This window comes from Natator depressus, chromosome 2 (assembly GCF_965152275.1).
Source record: "Natator depressus isolate rNatDep1 chromosome 2, rNatDep2.hap1, whole genome shotgun sequence".
In the NCBI taxonomy this organism is placed as follows: domain Eukaryota; kingdom Metazoa; phylum Chordata; order Testudines; family Cheloniidae; genus Natator; species Natator depressus.
Window position 1 is genome coordinate 190,016,753 of NC_134235.1, and position 21,219 is coordinate 190,037,971.

Below are 21,219 nucleotides of genomic sequence, written 5' to 3' on the forward strand. Positions count from 1 at the left end.
AAGTGTACAGTGCTCACTTTATATTTTTCTTTACAAATATTTACACTGTAAAAAAAATAGTATTTTTCAAGTCACTTAACACAAGTATTGTAGTGCAATATCTTGATCATGAAAGTTTAACTTACAAATGTAGAATTATGTAAAAAAAAAAAAAACTGCACTCAAAAATAAAACCATGTAAAACTTTAGAGCCTACACATCCACTCAGTCCTTCTTCTGGTTCAGTCAATCGCTCAAACAAGTTTGTTTACATTTGCAGGAGATAACGCTGCCCGCTTCTTGTTTACAATGTCACCTGAAAGTAAGAACAGACATTTGGATGGCACTGTTGTAGCTGGCATCACAAGATATTTATGTGCCAGATGCACTAAAAATTCATATGTCCCTTCATGCTTCAACCACCATTCCAGAGGACATGCGTCCATGCCGATGACAGGTTCTGCTCGATAACGATCCAGGGCAGTGCGGACCAACAAACATTCATTTTCATTATCTGAGTCAGATGCCACCAGCAGAAGGTTGATTTTCTTTTTTGGTGGTTCAGGTTCTGAAGTTTCCACTTCAGAGTGTTGTTCTTTTAACTCTTTTGAAAGCATGCTCCACACCTCATCCCTCTCAGATTTTGGAAGGCACTTCAGATTCTTAAACCTTGGGTCAAGTGCTGTAGCTATCTTTAGAAATCCCACATTAGTACCTTCTTTGTGTTCTTTCAAATCTGCAGTGAAAGTGTTCTTAAAACGAACAACCTGTGCTGGGTCGTCATCCAAGACTGCTATAACATGAAATATATGGCAAAATGCAGGTAAAACAGAGCAGGAGACATGCCATTCTCCCCCAAGGAGTTCAGTCACAAACTTAGTTAGTTTTTTTTTTTCCCTTCCTCCCAATAAGCAGCATCAGCATGGAAGCATGTCTTCTGGAATGGTGGCCAAAGCATGAAGGGGTATACAAATGTTTAGCCTATCTGGCACGTAAATACCTTGCAATGCCTGCTACAGAAGCGCCATGCAAATGCCTGTTCTCACTTACTGGTAACATTGTAAATAAGAAGCGGACAGCATTATCTCCTGCAAATGTAAACAAACTTGTTTTTCTGAGCAATTGGCTGAACAAGAAGTAATATAAAGTGAGCATTGTACACTTTGTATTCTGTGTTGTAACTAAAATCAATATATTTGAAAATGTAGAAAAACATCCAAATATATTTAACAAATTTCAATTGATATTCTATTGTTTAACAGTGCAATTAAAAGTGTGATTAATCGCAATTTTTTTTAATCGTGATTAATTTTTCTTAGTTAATTGCGTGAGTTAACCGTGATTAATCGACAGCCCTACTTTGCATACGTGCAGTGTGTACTGCTCACACCACAAGTTTCATTATTGTTTAAAGTTAGATGGTCTGGACTTTCTCTTTTCCTTCTTAAACTGTAATAAGAATAAGCTGGTCATTCATTTTCTGCGTTCAGGAAGACGTGAAATGTGGCTTCTCTGCTTCCTATTTCATTGTAATGTTACAAGAACTGAACTAGAAGTAAGCTGGGCAAAGTCACAAGAATGACACCAGGCATCTAAATGCCATAAATAGAGTGAGATAGCAACTCATCACCCCTGTTTTAACCAACACACAAATCAACACACTCAGACTTCCTACAATTGATGACATGGAATCTGAAGTCCAGTCCTCATCTTGGGTTGACCTAGAGAGCATTAATGACATTACCAAGCAAAATAACTGGTATGCTTACTGATTTGTTTCTAGTAAGATACTTCTGGCAGCATTGGTCAAGCTGTAATATTTTGTGCCTATAGTAGTTCAATTGCACAGGAAAACCCAATACATGCTTCTCAATCACAACAGGAACACCTTCCAAGTGAAAGCTAACAGCACTCGGATCATTAAATAAGGTAACTCAATTTCAAAGGGCAACATTCTTCCTTGGTGCAAGTGCAAAGTTCTGGCCAGGAACAAAGACCTGTTTAATGCAGGGCTCTGGGATTCTTTGCGGTGGGAGGGTCCTATAGTTCAGGCTGCAGCTAAAGCCAGAACATCTACACCGCAGTTAAACAGCCCCTGAGTCCGAGCCCCATGAACCCAAGTCAGCTGGCACAGGCCAGCTGTGGGTTTTTAACTGGAGTGCTGTGTAGACATACCCAAAGAGGGCAATTGGGGACTATCAAGGTAACTCACCAGGATGCAGTGCTGACTTTTTTTAGTGACATTGTAGTAGAAGGAAAGTGTGGAAACTGTCAGAAAGAAGAAGGTTACAGGTGGTTCAGTTTGTTAATCATTACAGAGTCCACCTAAAGAGCCCTATGTTACAGATAATTTGACACATGTGGCAGAAATCCACGAAAGGTGTTGCAGGATGAGATTTTTGGGGGGGCACTTCTTTCTCCTATGCAAAGTTACTAAAATTCTTGAATGTTGTATTTTGTGCAGGGTGGATAAAAATAGATTTTTTTATTTAAATCGGATTTTTTTGATAAAATTTTTTTTGAGGAAGAAGTCTCTAAAGATAGTTTTAATTAAGATACATTATAGCTCAAAGATCTCTCATCATGGAATAGGGATTATAAATTCTAATTCTATAGTATGAGACAATATACTCATGTAATGTTTAAGAAAAGTTTTGTAAATAAGTTCCAATAGTTCATGGATTAGGGACCCAATTTTATGGCGTTCCAAGGGCTTCTGTACAGGTTATTTAGGTTAATCTTTCTATCTGCCCAGTGTGACCCAGTGCTCAGTCTAGAAGATACCATCACAGATGCTTAGTTTTGCAGTTCTCAAACTGTGAATTTGTGTCTCCAGAGATAACATGCTTGTCAATAGCAAAAATGTTTTTAAATATATAGAGGTGAGAAATAACAGACCTCAACCCTATTGTCCCTCTGCATATTTGTGTACACAGAGTCAATCCCTTACCTCTCTCTAAAAGTACAAAGTTTCAAATAGTTCAATGAATAGAAGATTGTTGCGTGTGGAATAGATCTGGACAAGGAGAAGAAGTCTGGAGATAAATGTGAGAAGGGAGAGACAGGCAGTAGAAACAAAAGTGAAACTGTTTGAGCAGCATATTCAAGAAGTCTTGAGGTCTTTCTGGATGTGGCCTTCATTGATTTGAGATCTACCATACCATTGTCTCACTGTAAAAGAGACCCAGTTTGGGAATATTTTAATGAAGTTCTTCTACCTGTGCTTAAGAAAGGCATGCGTGCAAAATGCAAACACTGCAACAAAGAAATGCAAGGCCTGGTTGCCCAAATGAAACAACATCATGAGAAGTGTTCCTTCTCGGGAGAAAGCTGCGCTGAAGATGATGAAAGGAAAGTGTCTGAACACGCAGGATCTTCAGGTTAGTGAACTTTTTTATTTCACACTTCTTTCTTAAGGACTGCCTCTCTTCCTTCTGGACTATTCTTGAATTCTCATGTTTGAACAAAAAAAAAAAAAAAATTGTTACTCATTAAGACCAGGATACAGTCCACCCAAGAGTGCAGATGTCGCAGGCAAATTGCTGGATAAAGTGTATGAAAGAGAAATTGAGCAGCGTGCAAAAGGTCTAGAGGGTAAAATTGTTAATCTGAGTCTTGATGGGTAGAGCAATGTCCACAATGATCCTGTTGTATGTGCTTGTGTGACAACAGAAGAAGGAATGTCTTTCCTTACAGAAACAATTGATACATCAGGAAATGCACATACAGCAGAATACTTACAAGAAGTAGCAGTAAAAGCTATAACAAACTGTGAAAAAAAATTCAAATGTCTAGTACGCAGTTTGGTCACAGACAATGCTGCAAATGGATCCAAAATGAGAAGAAATTATTTAGAAGAGAGTCCCACGCTAATAACATACAGTTGCAGTGCTCATTCGATGCACCTCCTAGCTAAAGACTTCAGTGTTCCAAAAATACAGGCTAATGATGTTGAAATTGCAAATACTTCCATAACAACCACTTTGCAGCAGCTGCTCTGAAAAAAACTGGGAGGAACCAAGCTAACTCTCCCACAAGACGTGCGATGGAACTCAGTAGTCGACTGTTTTGAGCACTATTTCAAGAACTGGCTGAATCTGATGACAGTTTGTGAACAAAATCGTGAAAAAATAGATGCCACGGTCACAGCCAAACATTGGGCTTAAGAGAAATGTTGAACACATGCAGAAAACCCTGAAGCCTATTGCTGTACCTTGAACAAAATGCAGGGAAATAGCTGTTTTATTGCCGATGCTGCAGAAATTTGGAAGGAACTGAGTGAGCTCTTAAAAAGAGAAATATGCAATGACAGAGTTAAATTACAAGCATTATAGAACAAATGGAACAAGCACTATCTCCAGCTCATTATTCTTGCAAATATTCTCAATACTCGGTAACAGGGTCAAACCTTAACTGCTGAAGAAGAGGAGCTGGCTATGACGTGGACATCCAGCAATCATCCCTCCATAATGCCAACTATAATAAACTTCAGAGCTAAGGGTGAACCATTCAGGAAATATATGTTTGCTGATGATGTTTTAAAGAAAGTCACACCAGTGAACTGCTGGAAGTCACTTAATCACTTCAACACTCTCTGAATCCAAGCGCTTATCTCACTTTTAATAGCAGTAGCTTCTTCTGCAGGTATAGAAGGACTATTTTCTTCCTTTGGCCTAATTTGTTCCAAATTGAGAAATCATTTGGGACCTGAAAAAGCAGGCAAGCTTGTTTTTCTTTTCCAGATCATGAACAAACAGGAAATGAAGGGGAAGACAACTGAGTTAGCTGCAGAAGCCAATATTTTAAGTTTCTCATGTTGTCTTGGCTGACAGTCAATTTAATTGTTTTTTTAATAGTTAAATGAAATATTTTAAACAATTTTAACAAAAAAAACCCTGATTTTAAAAAACAATGTTTAACTAAATTCAAAAATTCATATGCTTGTTTTGTTAAAATATTATATGTTTGCTGTTGAAGAAAAAAATCCAGAATGCATAATATTGTTGTTTTAGTTAAATAAAACAATGAAAATGTGCGTCTGGTGATGTTCTCCTCCTAATATAGCATGGCAAGAAAATCGTCCTAATATTAATGATTAACTCGTTGAATTGGAGATAGTTCACCTCCCAATTACTTCAAAAATATCTGCTTTAATTACCTTTGGTAAATGAAATAACCAAACAATCATACATTTTCTGATATAGCTGTAAAACTAATCTGAAAAGTTTTCAAAATAAATTGCTTGAAAAATGTATAGTGTCGACCTTCTAAAAATGAAACCTACATCTATCTCTGAGTTGTGAAGTATATTTATTAAAGTTATAATGCAACAAGAATGCATTTTTATGTAGAAATCCATGATTAAATGGAGTCTTCCTGACTAGTGATTTAAATCATGATTTAAATCAAATCCACCCTGATTTTGTGTCATCATGCATGTCAAGTTTGCACAATCAAATGAATTAAGCTCCATTCCTGCAAATAGTCTTGAATTCAACAGAGTAGTCACATGCATAAACAAACTGCTTCTTGTAGCACTGGTATTTCTTTAATCTAGACTTTTTTTAAAAAAATATATATAAAAACAGAACAAGATCCAAGACATGAAAGATCCTGACTAAGACCCTGATCCAGCAAACACCTACACCTATGAGTATTTCCACTGAGTTCATTGTTCATAAGCATTTGCAGAATCAGGGTACTAGGCCCCAGTTCATGGCAGCACTTAAATACATACTTAATTTTAAGCATGTGATTAAGTGCTGCACTGAACTGAGATGCTTTCCTGAATCAGGGTCTTAGTCAAGATCTCTCACTTCTTGATTCTTGTGGGGGGAAAAAATAATCTGGATTATAGAAATACTCGTGATGAAATAAGTGGTTAGAAAATAGTTGCTTATCAAAACATTTCCTAGATTAAAATATTTTTCTTTCTTCTATCTCTTCATAGACAACTTACTTTCCCTTTAAGTGATGTGTGGCAAACTGTTATCCCAGTAAATTTGGCCCAAAAGATAATGACAATTCCTACCACCGAAAGCACAATCTCTTCTTCTCACAATTTAGCAGATATGATTATTTTGCCCTCCAAATATCTGTCAGCATATACATGGGCCAGGAGACATATGGAACGAGCAGGCAGACGCCACTGCGCTGCCAGTAGTGGGCGGGGCCCCAGGCCATTGTAAATTGCCCGGGGGATGCACAGTGGGGGAGCGCCCAGGGTCCGCAGCCGGGGCCAAGGGAGAGACCTGGCCCCAAAATTGTTGGAGCCCCACAGACCACATTGTGGAGGTTCTCAGGCTGCAGATGACCCGCAGGCCGGGAGTTTGAGACCCCTAATGTAGGGAATTGAAGTCCATCTGACCTCAACTCCCCTTTCTTGATATTAAGAGATTACTGATACAGTATACTGTCCAGTGTCCTGCAATTCATCTGGAAAGATGCACTGGCAAACAATTTGTATGAAAGACACTATATAAAATAAATTCATATTTCATCATTTTGGGGGCTGAGTTCTTCAAAGCTAAAATCTTTCAAGCAACATAATCAGCTGAAAATGTGCAGAATCTTTAAAGTCTTTGCCAGCTGATATCAGAGCTGATAGAAGTGGGCACACAACAGATGCCAGGTTAAAAACAGCCTATTGTAACTTCCGTATAGAAAAGTTTAACTTACATGGGGGACAAATCAAATCAGTGTGCCAGATTCTCTAATTTGTTACACCACTGACTTTCAGGGGAACATCTGATGAAGAACTAGAGTAATGGAGTGCGAGATCAGGAGCAGTGTAGCCAAAGTTTGCTCTTCCTGTATGGTTGGGACAACACTGCCACTTTCTTCCTCTTGAAAGTTAACAGAAGTAAAATACATCCTAATTAAACTTAAACACACATATCCTAAAACAAACTGACTCTACAAAAACAAACACCGCATCCTGGATTTTCCACAAATTGACAACCGGATTTGGAAAGACTCCCAGAAGCAATACACGAAGTAGGTTTAACTGAAACTAGAGATGAGCACAACACCTTTGGCCAGATTTTGCAAAAAATGAAACAAAGTGGGTGGTTCTGATCCCCTAAAGTTCTGCCGGGATTGGGAGTGGGCAGAGTATTAGGACAAGTGGTGGTGGTGTCTCCCTCACTAAACTACCTATTATTTATCCAGCACAGCAAGTGCCTTACAGACACGTCAGAGACATTGGGTCTGATTCTCCCCTGGCTTGCACCTTGCTGCAGACATTTACACCCCCTTTCAGAACGGTACCACTTCAAACCCACTCTCGTCCGGTACCAGTGCTTCACTGCGTGCAAGCCAGAGAGCGTCAGGCCCGGTGGCCTTGCCACAGGGCTTCCTGAGGCGGGGAAACCCTCCACCCCTGTAGGGGGAAGGCTGTACGCCCAGGCGTAAAATCCATCCCCACAGGGCAGGCATGCCTCCCCCGCCCCTGGCAGAGAGCGCAGAGCGGCTCCGGCCGACGCCCTCTCCACGCGTTGGCGAGGGTTTCTCTGCCCCCACGAGAGGCACGGCCGGGGAGGAGGCGAGGGGCACGGCCGTAGGCGCCACAAGCTAGGGCGCGCTGCGCTGCGGGCAGCCGCACTCACCAGTTCCCCGAGCCCACGATGCAGACCCTCAGCGGCGCCGAGACCAGAGCCATGGCGGGCGCCGCACCGCGAGCCTCGCCGCCGGGTCTCCGCAGGCTGGGGCGGCAGCGGCGAGCGCCTCCCGGCCATGCACCGGAGAGAAAGCCCGGCGCACGCCGCCCGCCCTTCGGGGCTCACACGCTGCCGCTCCCGCGGCTTGCTGGGAGCTGTAGTCCATGCCCCGGCGCGGCTGCAAAGCGGAGTACACTGGCTTCTGAGGGCGCGCTCTGCTTGCAAGCCGGGCGATGGAGGGCGGGGCGGGCAGGATCCAGGATGGTCTCATAGACATCCTTTCCCAGAGCAGGGCATGTTCATTCTTGGAGCTGGGGGGGGTCAAGAGCATCCTTCCCCCCCAGAAAACCAGGCAACCAATCACGGTCTCATGTCAGCTGTTGGCCAAGGAGAGCTGGATTGGGGGGGGGCTCCCTTTTTCAACCAGGGTGATAAGTTGTCCTGGTGGAGAAAGGCTGCCCCAAGATCAGGGCTGGTTTGGTCATTATGTAGAAACAGGCGTTTTGCCCTCTTTTCAAAGTATTAATATAGTTGGATAATAAGATAAGAGAGGACTAAGGGAGATGTGATAGAGGTCTATAAAATCATGAATGGTGTGGACAAAGTGAATACAGAAATATTATTTACCTTTTCCCAGAATACAAAAAACAGGAGTCACCCAATTAAATTAGTTGGTAGCAGGTTTAATACAAATAAGAGGAAGTACTTTTTCACACAGCGCACAAATAACTGGGTTCAAAAAAGCATTAGGTAAGTTCATGGAGGATAGGTCCGTCAATGGCTATTAGCCAAGATAGTCGAGAATGTAACCCCATGCTTCCAACCCCAGGAATGTAAACCTCCTGACTGCCAGAAGCTGGAAGGGGAAGACAAGGGTGCATCACTCCAACTGCCCAGTTCTGTACACTCCACCTAAAGTTCGGACACTGGACACTGTTGGGGACATGATACTGGGCTGAATTGACTGTTGGTCTGACTCAATTTAGCAGTTCTGATGTTTTTATTTTACATGCATATAGTGCCTTTCATCTCAAAGAATCCCCAGATTCATTACAACATATGGTGCAAGGGCCATCCCTTACAGATCCAGATGCAGTACTGGGGCCTATAACTACAACACCAATGAAATGCAGCCATCTCTGGGGCAAGGGGTGGCAAATGTTTATCAAAAACATTCAACACAACAGTGAAGAAAAAACAGATTAGCCAAGGCCACCTGAGGAAGCCCCTGCTCTTACAGAAAGTGCTATAAGATCTTTTATGTTCAAGAACAGCAGATAATTTTTAGGTCTCATCTGAAAGAAACAGAATGCCTGGTACCCACTTCATTTCTGTAGCTCAGAAAGCAGAAGGGCTGGGATTTGAACCTGTAATTCCAGGAGGTCTATGCTTGTCAAGCACAAGAGTAATATATAGTTTTGTATGCTGTGCTTAATGTAAATCATATAGAGGGAGAGAGTAATAAACAAAACGACCATTATGTAGCCTTCTGTCTGAAGGATATGAAACCAAATATTTGCTATGTTTAAGTGGTTCAGTGCTCCATTTTTGTTTTGTTTTCTGAAGTTGTTCATCCACATTTTTCCCCTAGGTCCTTCCTCTCATTTCACTCATGCTGATGAAAAAGACCTCATGGAATAAATGTTGCAGTATTGGGAAGGACAGAGACAATTTCCATGAAAGCTGATAGAGAGCCTTAAGACCACTCATTAAGTTCCAAGTTAGCTCCTGTGCACAATCCGTGCTTATCTAGCTCAATTTGTTTTAGCTATTCTAGATATTTCTAAGATGCTTTGACATCTCAGTGCTTATGAGAAGCTGTCTCTTTGTCAAATCCCCTAGTCAAGGATCCAGGGAGAGAAACCAGATCTCAGATTTGAATGAATAGAACCCTGCACCACCAAAAAAATGTGACAATACAAAAAACGTAGGAGGATTAACTATAACAGAGGACTGTTTCATTTAGACATTTATGTCTGTGTTGGCAAAGCAAATAATTAAAGACCAATAAGTAACTATTTGGAAAACTGAGGTTAAGTGAAAAATCACATTTTTCATTGAAAACAATACTACACATAATTATCAATAAACACTATCACGAGTACAGCATAAAATTTTCCTCATAATTTTGTTCTTTTGGTGTTCTCTTTCCAAAATGTGTGTGTTCAGTGCAAGATCTTAATCTCTTTTTATGTTTAAATGCCTAATTATGTCACTGGAAGCTATTAAAGTGTTGAAACACCCAAACATGTAGTTTAAAATCTCCAGCTGATTTTTTAAACATTCCTCCTTAACACAGGCCATTGTGCGACAGTGGAAAATGCCAAAGGTGTGTGACTTCTTTAAGAAGATAATCTCTATAGCTCAGCTATGTGTGCAGATTAGGTAGAAGAGAAGAGGGTTATAGGATGGCCTCTGGGGGATGAAGATGATTATTTAACATTTTTATAAGCCATCACAGACTTGTGCTAGGCACCTTATGGACAGATATGAAGAGAAAGTCCCTGTCTGAAGCGTTTGCACACCAAACAAAAAGAGAGAGGAAGGGATGAGTTAACACAGGAGTAAGCATCGGTCTGGTTAGTTTCACAATTTTTGTCTGATTTTTGTTCTTAATAGTTCCATTCCTGCAAGAGGTCAGGAAGCCCTTAGAGAGCAGGAACACAATAAGGCTAGCAAGGGCCAAGAGCTGCAAACAGTTTTGAGACCGTGTCTACACTAGAGAGCTTACAGCAGCACAGCTGTACCGATGCAGCTGTGCCACTGAAAGATATCCTGTGTAGCTGTTCTCTGCTGATGGGAGAGAGCTCTCATGTTGACATAATTAAACCACCCCCAAAGAGCAGCAGTAGCTATGTCAGTGAGAGAGCACCTTCTGCTGACATAGCGCTGTCCACATTGGCACTTCTGTCAGTGTAACTTATATCGCTCAGAGGTGTGTTTTTGTCAAACTCCTGAGCGACATAAATTATACCGACAAAAGTGCTAGTGTAGACATAGAGCCTGACACTTCCTCCCAGCCCAGGCTCACCAACTCCCTCCCTCAACCACCCATTGCCTCCACCTCTCTCACATAATCTACTGTCCCACCTACAGATGCTCCATGTTCCTACATTCTCTCATTCTATAATCCCTTCACTTTATGTATTCAAATGCTTTCTCTATATTCACCTCTTCATCCCCACTCTTGTCCCAATCCCCCTCTCTCCCTTTGGATGACTATCCATTCTGTGTTTTAAGAGATTACTAGAATTTGGTGCCTAATGTTCCATAAGTCACACCCATTAAGGAGCTATTGAGAAGAAATTTATTGTCATTCACTGTGATACAAATCAGAATTCTGTACCATGAATGAACATTGTGAGGTGGTGTCTTCTAAAAAATAAGCTTCTCCTCTTGAGCATCCTCTCAGCAGCACCATACAGGTACAGGACAAGACAAGCAGGTGTCTAGCAATGCATACCCTGTCCTGATCCTGGAATCCATGTGGCAACTTGGCCTCCCTTTGATCCAAGTTTCAAGGTTTCCTGTGCCTCCTTCTAGCCCAGATCTGTCCACCTCTAGCTAGAGAGGTCTTTTAAAGAGGAAATGTTAGAAGTGTAATTGAGCTTAAAGAAGAGTAGGCATTATTTACTTAGAGCATGTCTACACACTGGAGCCTATACTAAAATAGCTATACACATCCTACACCTGCTGAAGTGAAGAAACAAATTGACAGAGCCAGAAGAGTACCCAGAAGTCACCTACTACAGGACAGGCCCAACAAAGAAAGTAACAGAATGCCACTAGTCGTCACCCTCAGCCCCAACTAAAACCTCTCCAGGGCATCATCAAGGATCTACAACCTATCCTGAAGGACGACCCATCACTCTCACAGATCTTGGGAGACAGGCCAGTCCTTGCTTACAGAGAGCCCCACAACCTGAAGCAAATACTCACCAGCAACCACACAACAAAAACACTAACCCAGGAACTTATCTTTGCAACAACGCCTGTTGCCAACTCTGTCCACATATCTATTCAAGGGACACCATCATAGGACCTAATCACATCAGCCACACTATCAGAGGCTCATTCACCTGCACATCTACCAATGTGACACATGCCATCATGTGCCAGCAATGCCATGTACATTGGCCAAACCAGACAGTCTCTACGCAAAAGAATAAATGGACACAAATCAAACGTCAAGAATTTTAACATTCAAAAACCAGTCGGAGAACACTTCAACCTTCCTGGACACTCAATTACAGACCTAAAAGTCGCAATTATTCAACAAAAAAAACTTCAAAAACAGACTCCAATGAGAAACAACAGAACTCGAATTAATCTGCAAACTGGACACCATTAAATTAGGCTTGAATAAAGACTGGGAGTGGATGAGTCATTACATTAACTAAAAACTATTTCCCTATGCTAATTTTCCCCCTACTGTTACTCACACCTTCTTGTCACTTGTTGAAATGGGCCATCCTGATTATCACTACAAAAGTTTTTTTTCCCCTGCTGATAATAGCCCACCTTAATTGATTGGTCCGTTAAGAGTTGGTATGGCAACCCCCATTTTTTCATGTTCTCTGTATATCTATATATCTTCCTGCTGTATTTTCCACTGCATGCATCTGATGAAGTGGGCTTTAGCCCACGAAAGCTTATGCTCAAATAAATTTGTTAGTCTCTAAGGTGCAACAAGTACTCCTTGTTCTTTTTGTTGACAGAAGCATTCTTCCTTGTTGTCTACTCTAGCATAGCTAGATCAGTGGAGGCTGGAATTTTCATGTCCTTGAGCAATGAAGCTATGTTGACCCAAATTTTAAGTCTAGATGGTCTAGATAATACTTAGTCCTGCCATGAGTGCAGGGGACTGGACTAGATGACCTCTCGAGGTCCCTTGCAGTCCTATGATTCTATGAAGTCTAGACCAGGCCTTAGTATCTGTAGCCATTTTTCTGCAGAACAAAGACTATATGCGATTCTGGCTAAAGATTTTAATCAAACCAGACTTGGATCCTGAGATAGCCTTTCCTCTAGGATGCTGACTACATGAAGTTTCCTACTGAAGATATTAATGAAACTAGACTTGGATCCTTCCTGAGATAAACTGTAATGTACTAGCTAGTGTATATGTGTATTACTGCTCTAGCTGTATAGAACGAATGCCAATCCCAGGTATGTGTCATTAACCCAAATATTATTACAGTTAGGGAGATTCTCCTTTAATTCAAGTGATAGTACCCTGTGCTTCTGGGATAGAAGAAACCTAAGTTTCAATCATCATTTATTAATATGAAATCGTGAATGGACACAAAATATATTACCTCAGGCACCTTGTCACTCTAATATCCTGGGACCAACACTGTAGAAATTAAATTGAATCAGGTACAGCAATGCATGTATTTGGAATGCAAAGTGCAGGGATCAGAGACTATCTGCTTGTTTAGTTTAAGAAAAATAAATTCATTTCATCATGCATGTGCTGGTGTACAGTTAATATAGCATGTCCAAGAAGAATAAGAAATAGTGGGAGAAAGGGCTCTCTGCTTTAAGATGGAAATGTATAGTTGGAGTATGTTGCCTTTTCAGCTCAGCTAAGCTGCAGCTCGGGATGGTTTGCTGAAACACAGGTTTAAGCATTGAAGTCACACGAGTGTATAAAGTAGGGTTGTCAATTAATCACCATTAACTCATGATTAATATAAAAATCATGATTAAAAAAATTAATCGTGATTAATCACACAGTTAAACAATGGGATACCAATTAAAAATTTATTATTTTCGATGCTTTTCTACATTTTCAAATATATCAATTTCAGTTACAACACAGAATACAAAATGAACAGTGCTCACTTTATATTCTTTTTTATTACAAATATTTGCACTGTAAAAATGATAAACAAAATAAATAGTATTTTTCAATTCACCTCATACAAGTAGTGTAGTGCAATTTCTTTATCATGAAAGTGCAACTTACAAATGTAGGGTTTTTTTTGTTATATAACTGCACTCAAAAACAAAACATAGGAGTCAAGTTTCTGATCTGTTGGAGGGTGCTCCCACCCAGTTCCGCACAGACCCTGCCCCACTCCACCCTTTCCCCCAGTGCCCTGCCCCCACCCTGCTTCTTCCCACCCGCACCCAGTACCGCCTCCTCCCCCGAGCGTACTGCACCCTCACTCCTCTCCCTCCCCCCCCAGCGCCTCCTGACGCTGCAAAATAGCTGATTTTCGGTAGGCGCTGGGAGGGAGAGGGAAACGCTGATTGGTGGGGCCCACCAGCAGGCAAGAGGCACTGTGGGGAGGGAGAGGCACTGATAGGGGGGCTGGCGGTGGGTGCTAAGCATGCACCATTTTTTCCCCTGTGGGTGCTCTAGCCCCGGAGCACCCACGGAGTCAGCGCCTATGCAAAAGAATGTAAAACTTTAGAGCCTACAAGTCCATGAAGTCCTACTTCTTGTTCAGGCAATCGCTAAGAAAAACAAGTTTGTTTACATTTACGGGAGATAATTCTGCCCACTTCTTAATTACAATGTCACCTGAAAGTGGGAACAGGCGTTCGCATGACACTGTTGTAGTTGGTGTCGCAAGGTATTTACGTGCCAGATGTGCTAAAGATTCATATGCCCCTTCATGCTTTGGCCATCATTCCAAAGGATATGCTTCCATGCTGATGACAATCATTAAAAAATGATGCATTAATTAAGTTTGTAACTGAACTCCTTGGGGAAGAACTGTATGTCTCCTGCTCTGCTTTACCCGCATGCTGCCATATATTTCATGTTACAGCAGTCTCAGATGATGACCCAGCACATGTTGTTGTTTGTTTTAAGAACATTTTCACTGCAAATTTGACAAAATGCAAAGAAGATACCAATGTGAAATTTCTAAAGATAGCTACAGCACTCAACCCAAGTTTTAAGAATCTGAAGTGCCTTCCAAAATCTGAGAGGCATGAAGCATGCTTTCAGAAGTCTTAAAGAGCAACACTGATGCGGAAACTACAGCACCCGAACCACCAAAAAAGAAAATCAACCTTCTGCTGGTGGCATCTGACTCAGATGCTGAAAATGAACATGCGTCGGTCTGCACTGCTTTGGATGATTATCGAGCAGAACCCGTCATCAGCATGGACACATGTCTTCCGGAATGGTGGTTGAAGCATCAAGGGACAATTATCTTCTGCAAATGTAAACCAACTTGTTTGTCTGAGTGATTGGCTGAACAAGAAGTAGGACTGATTGGACTTGTAGGCTAAAGTTTTACATTGTTTTATTTTTGAATGCAAGGTTTTTTGTACCTAATTCTACATTTGTAAGTTCAACTTTCATGATAAAGTGATTGCACTACAGTACTTGTATTGGGTGGATTGAAAAATACGATTTCTTTTGTTTTTTACAATGCAAATATAAAATAAAGTGAGCACTGTATACTCTGTATTCTGTGTTGTAATTGAAATCAATGTATTTGAAAATGTAGAAAACATCAAAAAATATTTAAATAAATGGTATTCTATTAACAACGGTGTGATTAATTTTTTTAATCGCCCAATTAATTGCAATTAATTTTTGAATCACTTGACAGCCCTAGTATAAAGTTCATTTTCTGCACAGTGAAAATACAACTTTGTGGTTGAAACACTGACCCACATTCTTCTCATAGTAATATGGATCATGCATCCATCTTGAACCCACATAGCCAAGAGCAGGATTAGACCGAATGATACCTTTTCTAAATTGCTGATCTTTGTACTAAGATACTGATCCTGCTAACTTTTATCATTTGAGCAGTCCCAGGGACTATTCACATGAGCAGAGTTATGCAGGATCATGGGATAAGGCCTTAAAAAGTTGTAAACAACAGAATAATCATTTAACACCCCCCTGTGACACTGCACCCCATATTCTTCATAGAAATATTGTTGTAATATGTATATGACATAATTAAGATATGTTTTATGCAAGATGGGTCATGTGAGGTGTCAAGGCTCCTTCCCCACTCTAAACTCTAGGGTACAGATGTGGGGACCTGCATGAAAAACCCCCTAAGCTTATTTTTACCAGCTTAGGTTAAAAATTCCCCAAGGTACAAATTATTTTACCTTTTGTCCCTGGACTTTATTGCTGCCACCACCAAGCGTCGAACAAACACAACAGGGAAAGAGCCCACTTGGAAACTTCTTTCCCCCCAAAATCCCCCCAAGCCCTATACCCCCTTTCCTGGGGAAGGCTTGCTAAAAATCCTCACCAATTTGCATAGGTGAACACAGACCCAAACCCTTGGATCTTAAGAACAATGAAAAAGCAATCAGGTTCTTAAAAGAAAAGAAAAAGTAAAAGAATCACCTCTGTAAAATCAGGATGGTAAATACCTTTCAGGGTAATCAGATTAAAAAAACAGAGAGAATCCCTCTAGGCTAAACCTTAAGTTACAAAAAGACAAAAGCAGGAATACACATTCCATTCAGCACAACTTATTTTATCAGCCATTTAAACGAAACAGAATCTAATGCATATCTAACTACATTACTTACTGACTTTTTACAGGAGTTCTGACCTGCATTCCTGCTCTGGTCCCGGCAAAAGCAACACAGACAGAGAGAACCCTTTGTTCCCCCCTCTCCAGCTTTGAAAGTGTCTTGTCTCCTCATTGGTCATTTTGGTCAGGTGCCAGGGAGGTTGTCTTAGCTTCTTAACCCTTTACAGGTGAAAGGGTTTTTCCTCTGGCCAGGAGGGATTTAAAGGTGTTTACCCTTCCCTTTATATTTATGACATGAGGTGTCATTGGAAAGATTATGATCTACTGAATGTGTTTATCCAAGAGGTATGCATGTATCATTTCTGTATCTGATGTTACGAATACTATGTAATAATTATGATTGTGTGTGTATTTGGGGGAACGCCCACCAGACAGTAGGCAATCAGCCTCAATGTGCCATTAGGAAGAACAATAAGACTTGGAAGATACTAATCTCTCGCCTTCCTGAGAAGCTCCGGGGATGCTGATTTGACACTACAGGGTCAAGTGATCGTGTCACCTGGTACTAGACCCCCATCTTGGGCTATCAGTGTTTTTCCATTAACAGGAGGGGTGGGGTGTCAGACTGGGAAACAAAAGATTCCAGCCTTATGTAAATTCTATTTAAAGCTGGGAAGTAAGTCAATCAAGACTCTTCTCTAATGCCTCCCTATCCAAGAAGGAAGATTGCTAAAAACACCTGAGGGGAAAGGTAGGGGCTGAGAGGGGGGTCTAGTCTGTAAGAAGAAATAACAGGAACTCTAAGCTACAGAAACTCTACAACCTGCCTAAAACAAAATTTGGGGTGAGAAATTATATTTTGTACCCTGTTTCTTGAGTGTATTAAGCATAGTTTGTGTGTTTTTGTTTTATTTGTTCAGTAATCTGCTTTGTTATGTTTGCTATTCCTTATAATCATTTAAAATTTACCTTTTGTAGTTAATAAACTTATTTCTTGTTTATTTCAAAACCCAGTTTGTACAACTCATATCTGGGGGTGGGGGGGTAGGGAGCAAAAACCTGTTCATATCTCTCTCCACATTAAGAGAGAGGGTGAATTTTTATGAGCTTGCACTCTGCAGATCTTTCTATATTATTTTGGGCTTATACCCCAAAGGAGGTGTGCATGTGAGTGCTGGTCATTCTCCTAGCTAGGTCCTCCCACACAAAGCTAATTTCAGTCTGTGTCTGCAGCTAGGTGTGGCCTTACCTGCATGTGTGTGCTGGAGACCACTTGAGAGCCCAGCACAGCAAAACAAGAGCAAGGAAACCCGGGCTGGTGGAAAGGGTGGGCTCCATGAGACCGCAGCACATCAGGTAGCGCCCCAGGAGTGGGTGGATTAACCCATCACACACACACACACACACACCCCACGCACAAGGTAGGTGTGTACAAAAGTGCAAATGATTAAAAATTACAAGACTGCTCGGAACTTCAAGAGGAAACATTTCCAGGGCCTCTTAAAACAAAGGCAAACAACTTCTGTTATTCTGTGGGACTATGTTAAAAAATCAGATAAGATAAAAGAAATGTTTAGCTACAGTACATTAAACAATATGATTTTATATATTGTAAATGACAAGCAAAATTAATATTGCCAATACAATTTCAAGGTTACTAAATGTTAATGTAAAATTAAAAAAAAAAAAAGTAAAAATAACTACAGCACCAACACCCACTAAATAAATTACATAGCATGTAGATTCAGATAGGATGTGTTTGGTTTTGTTTTTCATAAATGCAACACCAACTGATGATGGGAGATATTTAAAAGGTTTGGAGTTCAGGTCCAGATAAGCACTCAGATGCTTAGATAATTATCTGAAGTTTATCTGTACTGTCAAGATCTTGTGAGATCTTTTTTACAAAGCCCAGTTTCTTCTCTCCCCAAACTAGAGGCTCTTGCTCCACACTGCATACTGTATTTAATCTTGGGGATGAGATGGAGGGATAGCAAGGCCCAGGCCTTCTCAGGCTTGTCTCTTTTTGGGGAGCGGATTGGACAGGTGGCTTGTTCCCTCCATCTGATCTTCTGTAGTGGGACCTGGTCCAACTTCCTCCTGGAAATAGCCCATTCTGATCTTACCTCTTAACAATTTAAGAGGCATTCCAAGGCTATGCTCCTGAAAACATTGAGAGATTGTGAAATCCCAAAGCATGCAAGTTCCAGCTCTTCGTGCATTGAGAATTGGTAATCTTGCTAAACTCTATACAATATGTAGGATCTAACAGTAACATCAGCATTCAGAATTTTTGTTATCAGCATTTCAATAAAGAATGGAATGCCCTGGAAGAGGCTTTGTATCTGCCATGGCTAGTTTTTGGCTCAGAAGGAAAAGACTTTGTTTATCTCAGGGGTTCTCAAACTGGGTGTCGGGACTCCTCAGGGGGTTGTGAGGTTATTACATGGGGGGTCGTGAGCTGTCAACCTCTGTCCCAAACCCTGCTTTGCCTCCAGCATTTATATTGGTGTTAAATATATAAAGAAGTGTTCTTAATTTATAAGGGGGGTTGCACTCAGACTTGCTATGTGAAAGGGGTCACTAGTAAAAAAGTTTGAGAACCACTGGTTTTTTACTGTAGATTATCAAAGTTCATCAAGGTGTTCCAACTCTCTACTCTATTATTCCACAGCAAAATCCATTTGAGATGAGTGCTTATGCAGACAACCCTCTAGAGCATTGATATGTACAGCAAATTTAGTATCCATGGTTACTGTGGCTGACTGAAGTAAATTTTTTAGGTTAGATTAAAGCTGTATTCTCAACAAACGCCAGGGAAGAGGGAGAGGCCAAGAGGTGCTGAGACAGCTTTCAAAGATGGCAGGCTGCCAACTTTAGTGCCTGTCTGGTAGGATTTATGTATTTAAAAACAAAACTCTCCAGGTTCCTTGGTGTTATTTGTATGGGAATATGGAGATAATCTGTTCACAAGCTACAGTGTGACCTGGGTGGCAAGAACAAAGCAACACTTCTTGGTTAAATTTGCTCTAGTACCTGAGACACAGCATAGCTCTAGCTGGCAGGTATAACAATGAGAGATAACTGCAGGATCAGCTCCTAGGTGCAGTTCTCAACAAAGGCAGATTATGTCAAATATGTGAAACATGACTTTCATTTGAAATAAACAGCACGCTTTGGTGGGGAGGAGTCTTTTAAGACGAGAGGGAGCTGCTGTCACTTGAGTATAAGATCTGATTCTCAGCGGCTCTGGAACCACAAAAAATTGATAACCTATGAGATGGGGACTTTACTGACTGACAATGTCCATTTTAGCTTCTGGCCCAGATGAAGTTAATGGGATTAGAACAGGGAGGTATTTGAGCCAACATTTCTAGACAACGGTGACATTAAAATCAAGCTTTCAGTAAACTCTGTAAATACCTAGGACATGAGAACTGACAACAAGATGAAACAAGTCTCCCATAAAGACTATTATAACACAGAAGTCTTCAATTTGAGGACTGGACCAATACAATATATGAATGAATCTCGTTGATTGTAGATAATTTTCTGCACTATTGTAAAATTTATGGTATCTTTTAGAGGAAATAAAGTATGATGGAGTCTGTTAAAGATAGATTTTTCCTATTCACTATGCCTAGAGATCACATACTAGCTTTAATTTCTTCCCTGGTACACTGTCCACCTCTGCCCAGTGCCTGATATTTAGGGGAGGTAGACCTCTCTTGTATTAATTTGCATGGAATAAATGGGCGTGAAGAGTCAAGTGTGCTAATATGACCCTGTCACTGACCATCATTAAACAGTGTTGAACAAGGTTTGGGGTTTGATATACAGAGACCTCAGCCTGCTTAGTACCCTGGCAAACATCAATAAACATTGTTTTAACATTTTATTAAAGATACAGAAAAAGAGTTAGTGTAAAATATTAAGTAAGGCTTTCATTTAACCGCATTCCTTGTTCCCTTTCCCTTAAGCTGGAGAGAATCTTTAGAAAGAAAAGAAAAACCTTGTTTGACCATCCTTTAAATCAGTGGTAATCTTTTTTTCTTTTGCAGTCCGCTGGACCCCTAAAAAACTTCAAATGGGGGTGGACCACAGGTTGAGAACCACTGTTTTAGACAGTATCAGAGATGGTAATTTGAGGAAAAGAAGTGAGTTGAGGTGAACTGAAGCTGCCATTGTTGCTATTGTTAAAGTCAAACCCATTTCCTAGAAAATAAAACAAGAAAAACATACAAAAGGGGAAAGAAAAGAACAGCAAAGATAGAAAATTCAGCTTCTGTCACTGATGTTAACTCTCACTTGCAACCTTACTGCCGGAAAAACACAGGCCCAGCCTATGATCTTATCAGCCACTCTGAGACCTGACAAACTAGTATCATCACCAGACTGACAAGGGCATTGCTTTTATCTGCATCTCTGGTCACAAGCTTACTGCCGCGTTATAAAATATGCAGTCTTGGCTGACTGAGCCACATTCTTATTAGACAGATGGTAAAAAGACAAGGGTAAGAGAGAGCAGAAATAAGGTGAAGAAGGAAAAGAAGACACTAAAGAACAGGTAACAAAGTCTCATATCCTGATGGTATTCAAGATTCAGCCAGAGCCGGTGGAAGTGGCGAAGTCATCTGAGTCTCACTCTCTGCCCCAGGCTGGTGAGAACATTTCTCAGGATCATGACAAAGAAGGCACAATGGTCTTCTGGTGGATCCTGGGGTCCCGGATGGTGGGAGTGGCAGCCATGATGTTCACCTCTTCCCCTTCTTTTGGTCAGCCTGTGTCATGGTAGCCTCTACTAATTTTCACCCCACAAAGTCTCTTTCTGAGGACCCCAAAAGGAAGAGATGAGTGGAGTAGCCCATCGCCTCATTATTTTATCTATCAATTAGGCCTAATTTCCAATACACTAGTTTTGGTTAATTGATTTCTAGTCCCACACTTCTCTTGTTTACCAGGCATGATCTTAGCACGGTCCTTGAATGATATCTAAGCCTTTTTGTTTGGACTAATTCTGTCTCTGTTTTGTACCTTTTTCCCATTAGCATCTGTTATTATAGGTTACTGTGACATTTTATAAACTTTCACTCACTTTTCACAGTTGAACT

At 40.8% G+C, this 21,219-nt stretch overlaps 1 protein-coding gene across 3 annotated transcripts in view; it reads right to left on the reverse strand.

Moving 5' to 3' along the window:
• GPD1L (glycerol-3-phosphate dehydrogenase 1 like) overlaps nt 1-7,740 on the reverse strand; it is a 47,275-nt gene extending 39,535 nt beyond the window's left edge. For 2 of the 3 annotated variants that reach the window (XM_074945616.1, XM_074945618.1), the window contains exon 1: nt 7,587-7,740. In XM_074945616.1, coding sequence (XP_074801717.1) covers nt 7,587-7,639 — 53 coding nt within the window. In that variant the 5' untranslated portion in view covers nt 7,640-7,740. Of the gene's footprint in view, nt 1-6,657; nt 6,791-7,586 lie in introns of those variants that run through there. The other variant, XM_074945617.1, reaches the window with a different exon arrangement.
• Between the last annotated feature and the right edge of the window lie 13,479 nt (nt 7,741-21,219).